The sequence below is a fragment of the Micropterus dolomieu genome, linkage group LG01, assembly GCF_021292245.1.
Source record: "Micropterus dolomieu isolate WLL.071019.BEF.003 ecotype Adirondacks linkage group LG01, ASM2129224v1, whole genome shotgun sequence".
Lineage (NCBI taxonomy): Eukaryota > Metazoa > Chordata > Actinopteri > Centrarchiformes > Centrarchidae > Micropterus > Micropterus dolomieu.
Genome location: NC_060150.1, coordinates 37,702,803 through 37,719,273, shown reverse-complemented (window position 1 = coordinate 37,719,273; position 16,471 = coordinate 37,702,803). Strand labels below are relative to the sequence as shown.

The 16,471-nt window shown below is 41.1% G+C and overlaps 1 protein-coding gene across 1 annotated transcript; it reads right to left on the bottom strand.

The window, feature by feature from the left end:
* Nucleotides 1–117: 117 nt before the first annotated feature.
* trpc1 (transient receptor potential cation channel, subfamily C, member 1) lies at nucleotides 118–15,200 on the bottom strand. The gene is made up of 13 exons (XM_046049530.1): nucleotides 14,959–15,200; nucleotides 13,958–14,112; nucleotides 13,768–13,869; nucleotides 13,473–13,675; nucleotides 12,432–12,563; nucleotides 12,033–12,228; nucleotides 10,969–11,305; nucleotides 8,323–8,462; nucleotides 6,498–6,647; nucleotides 1,799–1,983; nucleotides 1,372–1,573; nucleotides 806–1,000; nucleotides 118–625 (listed from the first exon to the last, which is right to left on the bottom strand). The coding sequence occupies exons 1-13, from the start codon at nucleotides 15,122–15,124 to the stop codon at nucleotides 398–400; spliced, it is 2,391 nt and encodes a 796-aa protein (XP_045905486.1). The 5' UTR covers nucleotides 15,125–15,200; the 3' UTR covers nucleotides 118–397.
* Between the last annotated feature and the right edge of the window lie 1,271 nt (nucleotides 15,201–16,471).

Sequence of the window (16,471 nt, the reverse complement as noted above, 5' to 3'; positions counted from 1 at the left end):
CGGTTGGCTTAACAGTTGACTGTTTTCTGGCTTTCAGACCCAAGTGGCCAAAGATCAGTTTTCAAGGAGTGAAATCAACAACTTCAAATCTCAAAATCAGCAAAATCAGGTCTTTGCCAAATTTTACCATAAATCTTTATTTGTCTTTCTGTTGAAAACAATGGCTTTCTTTATTTACAAAAAAGGTTTAATAGCTGAATAATACATAGGGGGCCTGAGTCTGGAGGCTTTGGTGGATAAATATATATGATTCTAGTTAAGTTCCAGGTTTAAAATTTGCCTCTGTGACTCAAAAGAGTTTTTGCACATGCTCGGGTCACATGGCATCCCAGATAAACGAGAAGCAGAGGTTTTGTCAAGAGGAGAGGGGAAAGGGAAGGGCATATCTTGTCCTTTTTTAGCTCCTTGGGTAGAACATGGCATATTTGGAGGTCCGGAAGCCCAGCAGGTCCCTCATCTCATTGCGAAATTTGGAGAGGTCTTGGCGCAAGTCGTTCAGATTTTCCACCGTGGCCTGGTCTGTGCTCTGCATCTTCTGCCGTGTGGAGGTCAAGTAGCGGTGAACCAGACAGCACATGATCTTCTGGTAGTTCTCATCACGCTTCTGCTTCAGGTTCTTCCACTCCTGGATGGAAAAGACAGTGAAGGAATTCAGATCGATGATAAGATATTGCACCAAGCACAGATGGCCCTTCATTCAAGAGTAGGGAAAGAGATTGAATTTAACCTTTCTGAAAAAATCTAAATCAATGCACTGGCAGCCATCCTTCTGCAACAATTTAAGCCAGTTCAGTATTTTTCTTACCTTGAGGCTGTTCTGTCTTTTCACCTTGCCCTTTGAGGTGTGCGAACAGATCCACTTGCTCATGCTGGTCACCAGGTAGCAGACAGTCTTTGGGGAGGGGAGGATATTGAACGGCGGAGGCAGAGTACACTTGTCGTCAAAGTAGCTAAGCCACAGTTTGGCGCGAGCAAACTTCCACTCCTTATCCTCGTGGTTCTACAGAAGCCCGAAAGCCAACAAGAACATCCAGAACTCAGGAATGTGAGAATTAACTTTCACACTACGTTCAGAGAATCTCAAAAATTCTAAACAATATTTTGTGGGAATCCATGAGGGGACAGATTTTTCATGGACAATGAGTTGATTTACATAATCAAAATCAAATGGGTATTCAAAGGAAGCATAAAATGTGCAGCAGGGCTCCAAAGTCAAAAAACAACTTAACATCTGTGTAACATTTCAGGGTGAATTAGTGAAATCTACAAAATCCAGTAAATGAAAAACTTTCAGTTCCAAGTTGAACTCAAATTACCCTTGACAGCACTGAGAAACAAAGGGATTCAGTGCCAAACGTTGGTTATACTTACAGCAATTTGTCTGAAGCTTTTATGGAGCATGGCCACCAGCAGCTTGGTCAGAACAATAACCACCACAATGTTGTAGGTGCCTATGATCATGGCACCCACGAAAGAGCGCAGCTCCTCTGTGTAGCTGATGCGGGTGACGAATAGTGCAACGTGTGCCAGGGAGAAAATGTACCAGAACAGGGCATAGCAGGTCCCCATAAACCTGTGAAACGGATGAAAGCGGTAGATGTCAGTGGGCATTTATGTAACAAGTCTGTCAGAAGCACTTACTTGTTTGTATGTAATTCTACAGTTAAATTGTGAAGCAGAAAAACGTCTATGACTTTGTCAGCTATATTTATATATAATCTCTAACATCTCTAAACAAGCTTTCTGAACATTCATCATTGACGTCATCGTTGTCCAATATCTTAAAGCCGGCCCATACGTGTGGAATGCATCGTTGCTCTGTTGCTGGCAGAAAATGCCCTCGCAGTCCTTGGGTGGATTCTTGTCTGGGTCTTTCTGGTCCTTTCCATAAAGCTGGGTGAGCCCAATGGTGAAGGAGAATAATACGAGCAGGAAGAGGCCCAAAAACTTTCCAAACTCCTGCAACATCTGACCCATGGAGATCTGGGGGGAAATTCATTTTTGTCTGTTAATCCTGTGCTGCATCTAATCAAGTAGATGTGAGTCCTTTTTTTCCTTTCTATTTTTCAGTCAGTTTTCTGCCAGCTAGATCTGACTACAAGACAAGAAGTTTATCTGATCCTGAACTGAATCATTTCTTAAAGTTAAGACAGTAAAGGTACAGCGCTTTCTTTGCCAAGTTATTTTGATTCTCTTCATGTATTTTGGATTTCTGGGTGGGATTCTGCAGGGCTGATGTAAATAGATTTCATGAGGTACATAGTCTTGTTACTCTTTAAGAATTGACATTAGCATTACGATAGAATCAAACAAATGGACCTTTTTCCCAGCAGGCATTTTGACTTGTAGCAGGAAAAGCACAGATAAAACCAGCATAAGCACAACATTAATGATGGAAATGTTAAGTATAGCTGTGCTATACTTAACATGCAGCTGACATTATTAATGTTATTTGTTACACCTGTGCTTTTCCTGTTATAAGTCAAAATGCTAGGAAAAAGGTCTGTTGACATCTGCATTAACTATATGACCTTGAAGAGGAAACTGACTGGAACATTATAATGCTCAAATATTTACTTTAACGCCAATTTAGTTAATATTAATAAAGAAAAATTTTGGCAGAATTAGTTAGTTCTAGTTTTAGGTGTCTTTATTACTAGACCTGTTTCCTTCTAATATTTAAAACTTTAACAAAGTAGGTATATGTCTACTTGGGGGTGATTTTTTTCTCTTTCAACACTTGCAAATTTTCTGACCACTTGTGGCTAATCACCCCACCCCAATGTTCTTGTTTAGCTGTGATCCCCTGAGAAAGTGGAAAAAGCAACATATTCCGGCAGTTGTAGCGCTCTCACCCTACCTGAGGGAAGACAGACAAACATGGAAGAAGCCAAAAAGAGGGATGGAAGACAGAGAAAGTCTTCTCAGACCATTGGAAACCGACTATTTATAGACTTGAGTGGCTTATCTGTTTACTAGGACCTAGAGATGCTCAAACAAGGTCAGAACACGCTCGCCCTTGCAAAACACAAACACACACACAGTGTGCAGTGTGAGGGATGACCACTCTCCCTGCATCTCAAGGTGAATGGCGACTGGGGTGTTTGCACTGAAACCCAGGCAGCTTGTTTGAGTAGAAGGGCTAGCCTTTTAGGGTGATTCATTCTCTTGTCGTGTCTAAATCCCCCTGGTGTATTCCTCTGCCACTTTGTACATGTCTGATTTAGGAGCTGAGGGTGTTCCCAGCCTGACAGGCAGCCTAACTTAGTTACTGTACAAACAGAGCAGGAATGCAGCAAGTCAGGAGCACTTAACCTTGACTGGATGGGGGTCTAATGAATTTAAAGTAAAACCCTTTCGACAAAACAATCCAATAAGGCATACACTATATTATATTTTAATATGCCAGCATAGAATGCAGTACTGTTTTGGCTGTTTGTATATAAGAAATTAAGTACTTTAGCATTTTATTCTAACAAGACTTTATACAAAGTGTGCACTATTGGATATCCAGGAACACTGTACTTCTAACATTGCTATTTAACTGTTTATTTTTATAGAATTTTTTTTTAATTACATTTCTCTGTAAAGCACTTTAGTTAACATTTGTTGTTTTATAATTGTTCAATGAATAAATTGACTTGACTTACAGTTAAATTTAGCACAAGGCAAAATATGTTTACAAAGATGTTCCTGGGACTGTCTCAACACTGTTTCCAATTTGTTTTACATTTTTTTTCCAGCGCTCTTTGTGCAATACACTGTGGGACAATAGCATCCCCCGACATCATATTTCAATAGATGAAATATTTTACACTTTTAACGTGTGAACACACTACAATAAATACAAAAAAAATTGTATTTAGTATGTAACTGGGGCACAACTTGTGCATTTTTCTCTTGAACACACTCATACATGCCTCCTGGTGTGCCACCAGTTATGGGAGATTCATACTGTTCGTGAGGTTAAGTCTGGGCCATGAGTGAGCTCATTGTATGCACACTGGTGATAGTAGATGCACACAGACACACACTCACACTTTCAGTCACTCTTTCCAACCTCAGTAGGGGGCACTACCCGGCAGAAATGTGAGCTGGCCTCTTCAGGAGGGACGGAATCAAAGAAACTTGCATCACTTCAACCCACATAGTACTGCCTCACCGTCTGTGTGTGTTTGTGTGTGAGCAGGAGCTTGGCTTGCAACCGAATTGCATGCACACATTTCAGTGTGAAGAGTGTGGAAATGTGTGGGCGCGTGTGCATTAGTAGGGAGGAGTGTCTGCCACGTGAGTGTGAGTGCGGCCGCAAGCACACAGCCACATCTTTTTCCAAAGCTAATAATTTTTCCATCCTGCCAAGCCAGACAGTGATGTCACAGAGTGAGTGTAGAAAAACGAGGAAAGAAGAGAGAGGGACCCGGAGGCAGAAAGATGGAGGAGATGGTAGCTGAAGAGCGCTCATTAATAACCTACAGGGCACCCTCAGTGTTTTATAAGTCAACCGCAAACAGCACCTGGGCTTAATGATAGGAAAGCATCCCTACAGATCGACTGACCTCACTGCATACCTGAAGACTGCTTTATGTAATAAAGTCACACACGGGATGAAGGGAAGTGAAATTCTGCCAGCACAGAGTCAGGCTTTGGCTGGCTTTATAATCTCTCTCTGCCAGCTGGCTGGACGTTACACAACATCACAATGCGATTAAAAGGGACACCTACTGCACTGAGATCGAGCCTAAGTAGAAAATACTCATGCCAGATTTTTTGCTTTTTGGCCTGGGAAGGTGGAAAAACAAAGACATAACAGAATATTTGTTGACCAACTTTGTACAATAAGCTTATCCATTAAGTTTGTTTGTTTTTGACTGTCCGCCTGAAGTTTCTCAGTATAGAAGAAGTATAGAGATGAAACCTATGCAGCTTTACTGGCACAGTTTTTCAACAGATATTGACCATTTACACAGGTAGATGGTAAATGTCGCTAATCCGTCGAAAAACAAACACAACCTCCGTGAATTGGTAACAGCCAAGAAATGGCACAGATGATGTCTTGTAGTTATGTTTGATAGTGTCAAACAAGCTGGTAATTGCTGGATTAGGAATGAGAAAGGGATCAAGTAAGATGTGAAAAATATATGACACTCATGTTCACATACACACATTTATGCACTATTGTACTTCCGTGTGGTTGTAAACAAATAAGATATGCTAACGAAAGGAGAGACCCTTGTCAAATGAGGCAGTCTGAGGGACTACAAAACCACAGAAATGCCCATTTTTGTCTGATTAAATGTTGCTTTTTACAAATTGAATTTATTTTGGGTTGTGTAACAGGCATGATCAGTACAGCCGTATGGCTAAACATTTCCATAACCTTTTGAGAAAAACAAGTGAAGTGAATCTGAAAGTACTTCATGGCTGCTGATTCTGAATGCCAGCTCAGAATGAGGGTTAATTAAGCTGAACCCGTGCAGTTTTTCCAGGATTTAGAAAAGTTTACCAAACACTTCCAATTTCCATAATTTCAACTGTTTAGAAAAAAAACATATAAGGCTGATACTGGTGCATTTGTCAAATTGAATCTACTTAAGAGTGGACATTTTTTAAGAGAGGACCTGAACATAAGTAAGTTAAAATAAATTCAAAAAGTTCATAAAGTTCAGAGTTCAAATGACTATAGTTTTCCTTTTTTGCTCCAATGCAGCCAAAATTGCTGTTAAGATGGCAATGGATCAGATGGGCTGTATGTGCCAGATTGTGATAGAAATCAGTCTAGGATCCAATGAAAATGTGTTGTGGGCGTCCAGAGTCAGCTCCTCCAGCTTAAATACGCAGCTTAAACTGAAGTTACCATGAGAAATCAATTGTGTGTAAACTGAAGGGCTCTCATTCATGTCGAGATATTATGATCCCAGTACGGTGATGCAAATGGCAACTAAGCTGCAAAGCTTTATGATTTTGCGTTCAAGTTCTTATGAGCATATAATTAAAGCAGAACACATTCGTCTACTGCCTCAGTTCACCGTGCTTATACTTAATGCTTATGATGATGGTGATGATACTGCTGAGCACAGCTGGTGTGATGTTTAGTGTGGGCTCGTGCTTGAGTGTTCACACTTCACTAAGAGAAGAAGAGTGTGGGTGGTGTGTGGTGGGGTTAGAGAGAATTCTAGAAAGGGAAGCAGTTTTATAACCATTACATAAGAGTTTTGTCTTTTTACAAAGTTTTACAAAGCAGTTCATTTGGCTGTTCAGAAACATTCAACAGCGAATCCCCTTTATAACCTCAATGCTTTGTATCTAATTCCAACACTTAACAGTGCTGGGAACAAAGGACATTTATTTGATGTACTTTTCAGCCGACTGTAAAAAAAAAAAAAAAAAAAAATGCAACTCAATTATCATATTCACAAGAATAAGTCATCGTAAAGTTTGAAACAATACCACAGTTCAAGTATCCTACTGTATAAAAAAGGTCACCACTGCTGTCGTACCTGTAGTGGCCCCAGTATGGAGCTGGTGGTGTACATGAAGAAGAGTCGCAGGTAACTTAGAACGTTGGCAAAGGCAAACAGGCCCTCAGCCACCAAGATGGGATGGAAGGCATCCCAGTTCTTCCTCTCTGTGTCCTCCACATTCTTGAACTGGACAACAAACAAACACATTCAGAGGCAGCAAAGCACTAATGTGATACTAATTTAGGAGGCTTTCACACCTGAAACGCCGCACCAAGGTCAGAACCAAAGTTCATGTTTTGATACATTTTGATACATTCAGTTGGTTTTGGTTTGGTTTCACACTGTTATTCTGCGAGTACACTAAAGAACTTTACATGTCAGACTTGCGTCATGTCATCATCATCTATTTGGGCTGCGTCTCCCTATACTTATTATATACTATATCCTACTTGATTGGTTTATTGGTTAAACAGTTCAGCAGGTAGTTTTGACAAGAATGAATGAATAAAAAATTAACACATGCATATCGTTGCCAGCCACATTATTGTTATTATTATGGCATTACAACCTACAGCACCAACCATACTGAAGGCTAGTTCAAATTCGCCAAATAAACATCCTTGTTGTGCGAACATTATATCGTCGCTGACAGGAAAGGAGGGGAAGACATGTGTGCTTGCTAGCTGTTAAACACACCTGATTTGGCTAGGCCTAACTACAATGACCAAATGAACATTTTAAACAGAAGCATCAGCAGACTGGTATCATAACTAAAGCTACTGTATCTAAGTGGTGATACAATCATAAAAAAATACTAATAAGCCAATCTCTAGACAGCTAAGAGAAAGAAACTGGGTTAACAGTTTCGGAGTTCATTTTACAGCTCAAGCTTTCATCAGGCTGAATAATTCTGAAAAAAATTACAATTATTTTGCAATTACAGCAACAGTTAGATACTTTGGGGGAAAAGGATTATAACTCTGTCTAGTGAATGAATGTAAGGCTACAGCCAGCATACGGTTATCTTAGCATGGAAGACCGGAAATAAGGGGAAACAACTAGCCTGGCCATGAAATAGTCAAGCACATAACCAACAGTAAAGCCAATGGATTAAACAACTGAGATATGATTTATTAGTGTGTTAATTAATGAGGCAGATTTTCTTTACCTTTGGACACAGCCAGGCTAGCTGTTTACAGACCTTATTCTAAGCTAGTCTAACTGGCTGCTATCTGCAGCTTTATATTTAACAGACTGATATCTATCTTCTCATCTAACCATTTAACACTGGACAAGAAAGCCAGTAAGCATATTTTCTAAATATCTGCTATAGCTTTTAACCATGTTAGAAGTAATATACAAACTGTTAAAATAATCAATACAATATATGGTGCTCTTTTATTAAATTAGGTAATATAGGTTTTTTCAGTAATGTAAATTAGAGCTACAGACTGTTTCCTCTGCATACTCATGGTCCACTCACACGGATGATTTCCCTTATTTTACCTGATTAGACCTCTTTCTAAAGAGCATGTGGATGGACAGACTGTGCCTGACTGACATCTCCCTCAATCTCCTGTAGTACCTGTTAAGGTGGGAAAATTTACACCTTAGGTTTGGTAACCTCACATAATTCCCAGCATAGCTTTTCATTGCACCTGTGTGGGTGTGTAGGGCCGTTAATATACTGAATGATGAACAACTAATGTTTTTCCCAGAATATGGATATATTTAGTGAAATGTATTAACTTTCTGAATCTGTTCTCAAGCAATCTTTCAACCTTTCAAGCCAACAGAAGAAAAAGAATGTCTGCAGTTATCCATCATCTCAATCTAAAGAGTATGTGTAATGTGCGTGTACCTTGCTATGAGCAACTATCTTGAGGGCAAAGGTGGCTAGGTAAAGGGAATTCATCACGAAGCTCAGCTGGTTCCTAGACTCATCCAGAAAGTCTTCTAGACCCTCGTACCACAGACGCTTCACATCCGACCACACCATCCCTACAGGAGCGCAGGAATTCACCATCACCACATATATTGAGGGGGAAAGTAATTTTGCAGTCATCCCCAACATTTTAAAAATCACTTCCAGATTCAACCATGAGTCGTCTCACAGAGGGAGCCCAGGGGAAACAGGAATGTATGAGACACAGAAATCAGAGATTAATGTACTGAAAATGTGTCATCTGTGGGATTTACGGAGGTGTGTGAAATGTAATAAAGATGGGTGTCTTTTTGTGTCCAAATGGAATTTCATCAATTCTAAATTCACGTTATTATACGGATTATAAAATTAAGGCCGAAAGCTTGACTTTAGCTGCAAATCAAGGCACAGTCACACATTCTCTGCGCCTTGATTCAGAAAGGATTTCATTCAACAGAAAGTAAGCCGAGAGGTATTGTCACATGAATTGTGTATGTCTCTAAATAAATTCCATTCATTTTGTCTGGTTAGTACGGAAGCCTTGAGAGGAAAGTGAGTGGAAAAAAATTTGGTTCTAAATTGTTTTCTCTGCTGTGTTTATAACTTGTGTTGTTTTTGGAAAAAAATGTTTTGCCAGTATAATCCTCCTAAATTCCTTCTGTGAAACAGATGAAAAAAAAGTTTTGCCAGGATAAAATTTCTGTGAAAACAGGTTTAATAAAAATATTGGCAGGTGACTTTTTTTTGTCAGGATCAAATTATCTAAATTCATCCATGTTTTCTTCCAGGTGAAGCCAGATTTCTAGCCAAAAGACAAACATGGAAGTAATTTAAAAAGCATGGAGTAATTAAAACTCACCTGGAATTAAATGCTTTTCGTCCTATTTAGAACATGAGTTAGGGTCATAGGGTAGGGTGCACTTCAGCCTCTTGCGGCCAACATGAGTATTAGAACGCTTACTGGCAAAACCTTTTTTCGCCATCTGTTTCACAGATGCTAAATTATTTAACTCTTCTTCTACAGGAGATAAAACAATTTAGACCAGCTTCCGAATGGTTAGTCTTTATTTTTTAACCATTTAATATGGAATGAGCTTTGAATTGAATGTGTGTTCTAGTGCAGAAGTGTGCACACACTCGTAAACGGTGAGAGAGATGTATTGAGCCACACAATGACACACATGCATGCAACAGCCACACTACAAGTCTTCTGATTTACCCATTAATGTAAGACATCTGGCTCAGGGGAATAGCAGGATGGAGAGAACAGGAGAGAGATGGCGGGCAGGGTAGCGGGGGAGAAAGAGAGAACAATGGAAAGCAAAAGGACTGAAAAGCTGCAGTCTGACTGTAGATGCACAGCACATGCATCAACTTTTGTAGCCCCTTTCACCTCCTGATAACATTTGCATCTCATTGTTATTTAACTAATCGTGTTTTGTCGATGCTGCAGAGGCCCTGGAGTATTAAATCTGCACCACTGCATCACATATTGCAGTGAAGCTGTATTACAATGAAGCAGCCTTGAAGAATAAAAACTGTTGAAGTTATTAAAATTGATCTTTGATGTTGCTCTGTTGCAGTACATGCTTAAGGAATCTTTCCCCCTCTAGTGGGCTATCTCAGCCCATTGAAAAGCCCATTACACCTCTGTCTAATGACTCAACTACTGATCTCACTCCTGCAACATACCGAATAAATTGCAAATTACCCCACAACTATCTTCATAACATTGAATAATATAAGTCAATTGCTTCTACATCCTTTTATAAGCTGTCAGGCACATTTATTGGGATGATTCATCAATGCGCCGATGAAACCTAGACCAATGAGCTGTGGTTGCAATGCTTTGTGTCTAGTGGAGAGGGGTAGGATGTTGCAACCATGAGACCAATATCTCTGCTGCTGAGAAGGCAGGGCCATTAAAGCGATTGAATGATCATGCTAATGGTTTCTTGGCAGAACAGAGAGGTAGAGAGGCCCTTCCCCAGAGAAAGAGACAGGGTCAATTTCTAACTGTCACTATCCGGCCTCATCTGGACAGATACAGCTTGTGCACATGGGTTTGGCTTTTTCTGCAAATATATGTTTGCATGTACAGTATGTGGGCTGGGTCCGGTGATGTTAGCACTCAGATGGGCCACAAGGGAGAAATGAGAAGCTGCGGCTCCTTTCTAAAGAGCTCAATTAGAAGCAGAGCTGACAAATTTAATCCAGTCAAGCCAGGCTTTCTGTCGTTTCGTTTAGAAACAGCTGTTTGTCATGTTATGCCTGATAGGATTATGGATACAGGATACTGGACTTCAGCCAGACCATAACAGGAATCTCTCATTTTCACTCCACTATGCAATGTTATTCTAATAAATTCAGGTTTTGTATGATTGAATGTATGATTGAATTCTATTTGTAGTTCTATTGTGTCTATTAGGAGATGAATGTTTATTCCATTATAGAAATCTGCCCTCTAAGCACTGAAATACATATTATGATTACAACATACATGATGCCCTATACATATCACACATACACTAGTATGTTATTTGTTGCATGACAGCTGAGTTGAGGTGGGGTGAAAAAGCTGACCTATGATCCAGAGGATGAGCAGGTAATCAATCATCTCCAGCGCAGGGCCCATGGTGTTTTTCTTGCCTTCGTTGTAGACCAGAGAGTACAAGTTGAGCAACAGCAGGAAGGTGAAGTAGGAGGCGCTGTGGATGATGAACTTGACGAAGGGCGTGTGGATGATCTGGCCCACACGGGCGCGTGGCGCCAGAAGGTAACAGACAGAAAGCAGCGGCCAAAGCATCGCCACGCTCAGCACCGTGGCCATCTTTAGACAGGTGTGTTTGCGCCGGTAGCTGGCCGTCTCTCCAAACCAAACGGTGTTGAGGAACTGTTGACAGTTAGACTGAGCCACAAACTGTAAGAGGAGCATCATGAGAGAAAGATGTGAGGATGTGAACTGATAGTACAGGCAAATTCAGTTTTTAAATCAAATCAGTTGACATTCATGAGCTTAAAGAAATAGTTCAACATTCTGGCAAATATGCTTACTGGCTTTCTTGCTGAGAGTTAGGTTAGATGAGAATATTGACGCCACTCTCATGTCTCTAGGAGGAGTATAAAGCTACAGCCAGCAACCAGTTAGCTTGGATTAGTACAGGAGGAAAACAGCTAACACGTGGGATGTCAGATTCTTTTAAGTGAGTCAGCTATAAACGTATCGATGTTCTCTCTCTGCAATAAAAATCCAACCACAAAACAAAACTAAGACTTACAAATAAGGGAGTAGCTCTCCCCTTAGGAGGATCCTAGTATGCCACTAGCTGTACTGTGATATATGAATCAGACATTTCACACTGAGCACATCCCAGTTGTAAATTGCCCCACAGCTTCAAACTTCCAGCTTTAGTTTGTCTTTGACTGCCGTTGCCTGGAGGAAGTGCTTTATCGTGCCAAACTCATATTTCACAAAGACAAGCACATGGTGCACTGGAGCAGATGTTAAGCCCGGCATATTGTACAGTAAATAAGAGGTCATTAATAAGAGATAGAGTTATTATTTTCTAGTATTGGCAAGAATAATTATCAAGGTATGCTACTGACACATTGCCAAAAAAACACGAAGGTGACACTTGCAGACTAACCTCTTTTTGGTTGTACTTGATGGCAAGCTTGAGTCGACTGAGGTTCATGCGCTCCTCCATTAAGCCTCTCTTGTTGATGTGATCCTCACTGGATGTGTGGTTGAGAATCACTTCTAGCTCTCGAGAGTTTCGAGCCTGAGCCAGCAGGTCCTTGGCAAACATCTTACACTGCTTCGCCAGCTCCTCATAGTCGTTCCTGGAGTGAGGAAATTAGATACAATCAGATTAAAGATGGTATGGTTCTTACCTGTCCAGACTATAAAAGAAAGGGCTTATATAATATCATTGTGTGTATGTATATATGTTTGTGCGTGTGCGACAAGGTTCTCTGTCTTTACGTGCAAAGAAATTAGGTCAACGTGCACTGACATGATGGACAGCAGTTGATAGAAGTCGTACCTGAACTCCACCTCAACCAGGCTGAGCTCCTTGAGGTCTGTACTCAGCTCAAAGGCCCTGAGTATGGGATCTTCCTCAGTCAGCATGATTAGAGAGGGGCTGGCCAGGCAACGGTAGATGTCCAGACGGAACCTGATTCACAAAGACCAGAGTGGAAGAGGATGTGGTGAAAGTGGTGGTAAAAGAAAGGGGTGGGTGTCGGGAGGGTGAAAATGTGAGTTAAGGAACAGGACAAAGAAGAGGTGCGCAGATGAGAAAAAAAAATCAAGAAGCAAACATTAAGCCTTCTACAGTGGCGATTTCATTTGTACCTGATCTGACCTCTTATGTTGTATGCCAGCCAAACTGCAGACTGATTCATTTAGCTTACTGTGTGGGAAGCTACACCGCGTTGCAGAGAAAACAAAAATGCAGAGCAGAGGAGATCAGAAAAATCTCATCTGCAAGTCTAAGATGGTATCAGAAATCAAGAATCACTACTTCCCAGAGCTGCTGTTTTTAGCAGCTTCCCCTTAAATTAGAGTTTGTAGTTTATATTTCTGTATCTAACCACCATATATATGACACAAATTAATATACTTGCATGTTGGCAAACCAAATACAGGCACTCTATAGCTAGATAAGTAGAGCTTGGCAATAACAGAGAGCATTAGTTGTCATGGTACAGTCAAAAACAGGATAAAAGCCTCCAAAAAAGTCAGTACATATGATATCAACTCATTTCTTTCCAGATGCTAAAGAGAATATTTTCAAGCCGATGCTATCATCTAAACAAGGTGCTGCAATATTTCACAGGCACCTTTCCTAAACATTTGAGAGACCCATTGATTCACAGCTGTTTTTAGGCTCCTGCATACCAGAGCAAGGCCAAAACAGTCATCACGTAAAATAACACAGACATCATCTAGGAGACAAAAGTGATGTTATAGTAATTCAGTGCGACACTAGTCTTCTGGTTTCGATCAATAGGAGCCTAATGCAGCCATCTGGAGAAAGCCAACAGTGTTTACACTATTGCATATTCTGTGTTCTGGCCTGTACCTGGAGTGTCGTAAGCTGTCCTTCTTGTTTTTAGCGTTGCAGAGAGTGCACTCGCAGCCTACAGCGTGGGGCCGGGGAAGTGAGATGTCCTGTTTCAGCAGCATAGTCAGGATCTCGTAGTTGTTCCTGTGGGCTGCCAGGATGACCGGAGCTACGTCCATGGTGGTGGAATACTCTGGGTTCTGAATCCGCTGCATCAGTTTCTAGAGAAAATTCAAAATGTATTGATAAACATTTAAAACACTGTGGAGAAATTATCACTTATATCAGTCTGTTCTTTGCATCTGAGACTTACAGCGATGGAGGGCTTGGATGATCGCCTCGGCCTGTGGTTGAGGAGGATGTCCACAGCTCCCACCACCTCAGAATCTATAGCCACCAACAAGGCATCTGTCGCCTATAAAGAAACAATTTTTTTGGAGCTATCAGATAGCTGCTTGCATGCAAACACACTTATCGCGAGTGTGTTCATGTGCGTTTACTACCTGGCAGCCATGTTCCAGAAGAAGCTGCAGGATGTCTAGGTTCTCATTCTCGATGGTGATGGTTACGGCGTCTCGGCCAAGCACGTCTACGCAGTTGATGTTGAGCTCGCCGTGTCGGTTCTCCTCGAGCAGTTTCTTCACCATGTAATAGTCACCTGAGAAGCACATCAAACACAAAAACAGTATGCGAATGGCATCCTCGTTAAGAAATTCCTGCAAAGTCAGAAGTATAAAAGCAGTGAAGTATTATCTTCGGATGGTGCAAAACAGACACACACTGCTTCAGACATGAGGCAAACACTCTCACAAAGCAGGCTCAGCTCCAGCAGTCCTAACCTCAGTGGTGTATAACAATAACATCTCCCTCAAAGGACAATTTCGTTTGCTGGGCCATGTTTAGAGAGACTTTATATGGTCACAGTGGCAGTCGCTGGCCTCTGTACACCTTCGTCTGCCTGTGCAATGTTCTTAACTTATCAATGAAACATTCTCCTCCCATCTGAGGAGATTGGTATTTTACGATTGTACTGTCTGTACCTTGTTTAGTTTCTCTTCGGTTTGTTTGCATTCACTTTCCTTGTTAGGAGCTGCGAAAAGTCTGCAGACCAGGAGAGAAACTTTCAGGAGAGCAGACGTTTAACTAAATATATCTTAACCCCTGTGGGCACAAATACTGCACTAGCCAACATGTAGGCAGCTGTGAGAGGTATTCACTGGAAAAAATGTGGCATGAATGCACAGATTGCTTGCTGCAATGACCCTGCTGGATCAAGCTGTTAGTCATAGTGTATTTTACTTACAGCAGCCTACATGCCAGCCAACTGATATCAGACATAACAATTATATATAATATATATAATATCTTAACTGATCAATAAAAAAAGCCAGACAAAACTGACATGAGCTTTTCTGTGAGCCTTAAACACATCATACTGCCTTAAAACAATTAATATTAAGAGTGGGTTTACTTTGGAAGAAACAAGAGACAATTAACAACAAACCTTTCTCGCATGCCAGCAAGAAGAGCTTCTCATCCAGCGTAGTTTCCTCTTTCACCTCTCTCACGTCTTTCAAGGCCAGAAATTTATCCGGAGAGCAGGCGTCCGTGCCCTGGTACAGAGCTGCCATTACGACGGAGAGCGAGTACGGCCAAACACTGATGTGCATCCCACTAGAAACCGGGGACCATTACAGAAGAAAGCCCGTCATATAGAGTGATATGAGAGGAATCCTTTTGTGTGTGTGTGTGTGTGTGTGTGTGTGTGTGTGTTTGTGTGTCGTGTGTCGCAGCGCAGCAGAGGCTTAACGCGTCGTCATGAGACTAAAACCAATTTCATCAAGTGTTGTTATTGCTGTCGCATCTCTGCTGCGTCCGCTTACGCGCTGCTGTTGGCTAAAAGAATGACCTCCTTCAGTATTTCTTTTCGTACTAAATGGCTTCAAAGTTAGGATTCATGGATGAAAGTGGCGCCTGCGGTCGGACACGGCCATCTCCCCTTGCGTGTTTACATGCACCATCTTCTCGCATCGCAGGCTCCTGGGGCTCTTTCTGGTCCTGATGCTGCTGACGAGGCGCCTACTGCGCATGTTTCCTCCTCCACCTGCTAGTTCACTTCGCAGGCGCAAAGCCGCTGATCATGATTACGTAACAGGGCTATTCAGTGCAGACTTGTTCAGAGACTGTCTCAGTGTGTGTATATATGCAGAGACATTGTCTGATCGAGCATTAGATTTACAAGACATCCAGTATGTTTTGCTACTAGATGTACATGTGCTGACAACACTGAATATAATAATTCTCTGTGTATTTTATAGCACAAACTCAAGCATTAGCTATGTAAAATATGTAACAACATATATTTTATGGCTTAATCTACATGTGTATGATCATACCAATGTGACAAAGTAAAACTAAATAAAATCAATGTAAGAGTGCTTGCTTGTGCCTGTTGGTGGACAGTCTACCTCCTACAGTAATGTGAACATGATGTGTTTGGACTTGCACTGGTGAAATTTACTGCATATGGATAATGGCAAGAGAGGGAGTGAGATATATATGGGTCTGTATATAGTCAGTGACAGACTGTGAGGGAACACATATGGGAGATACACAGCTGTCCTCCTGGCTCTGATGGTCAGATCACTGCATATCTGTCCTTCACAGTCCGCCTGTAACATTTATCACAGAGTAAGTAAACATCTAGGTAAATAATAAAGACAGAGAAATAGAGGAACTGATAATAGTGAAAGCAAAGCGATTTCCAAATGGTAACTGTACAGTCCACAATATTTTACATTTGAGTAAAGCAATTCCTCCTTAGATTAATGTCTATAGAGAGACGCTTCACATTTACAATTCTGAAATAAATAGGCTAGACAAGCATTTTTCTCTAACATTAGCAACATGAAAATCCAACATTTCATATCTTGTTCACCACTGTTGAGAAGTTAGAACTGATCCCCCAAAATGGTAAGCCCCTGTAAGCCTACCTCTCAATAAGTGTAATGAGTTTG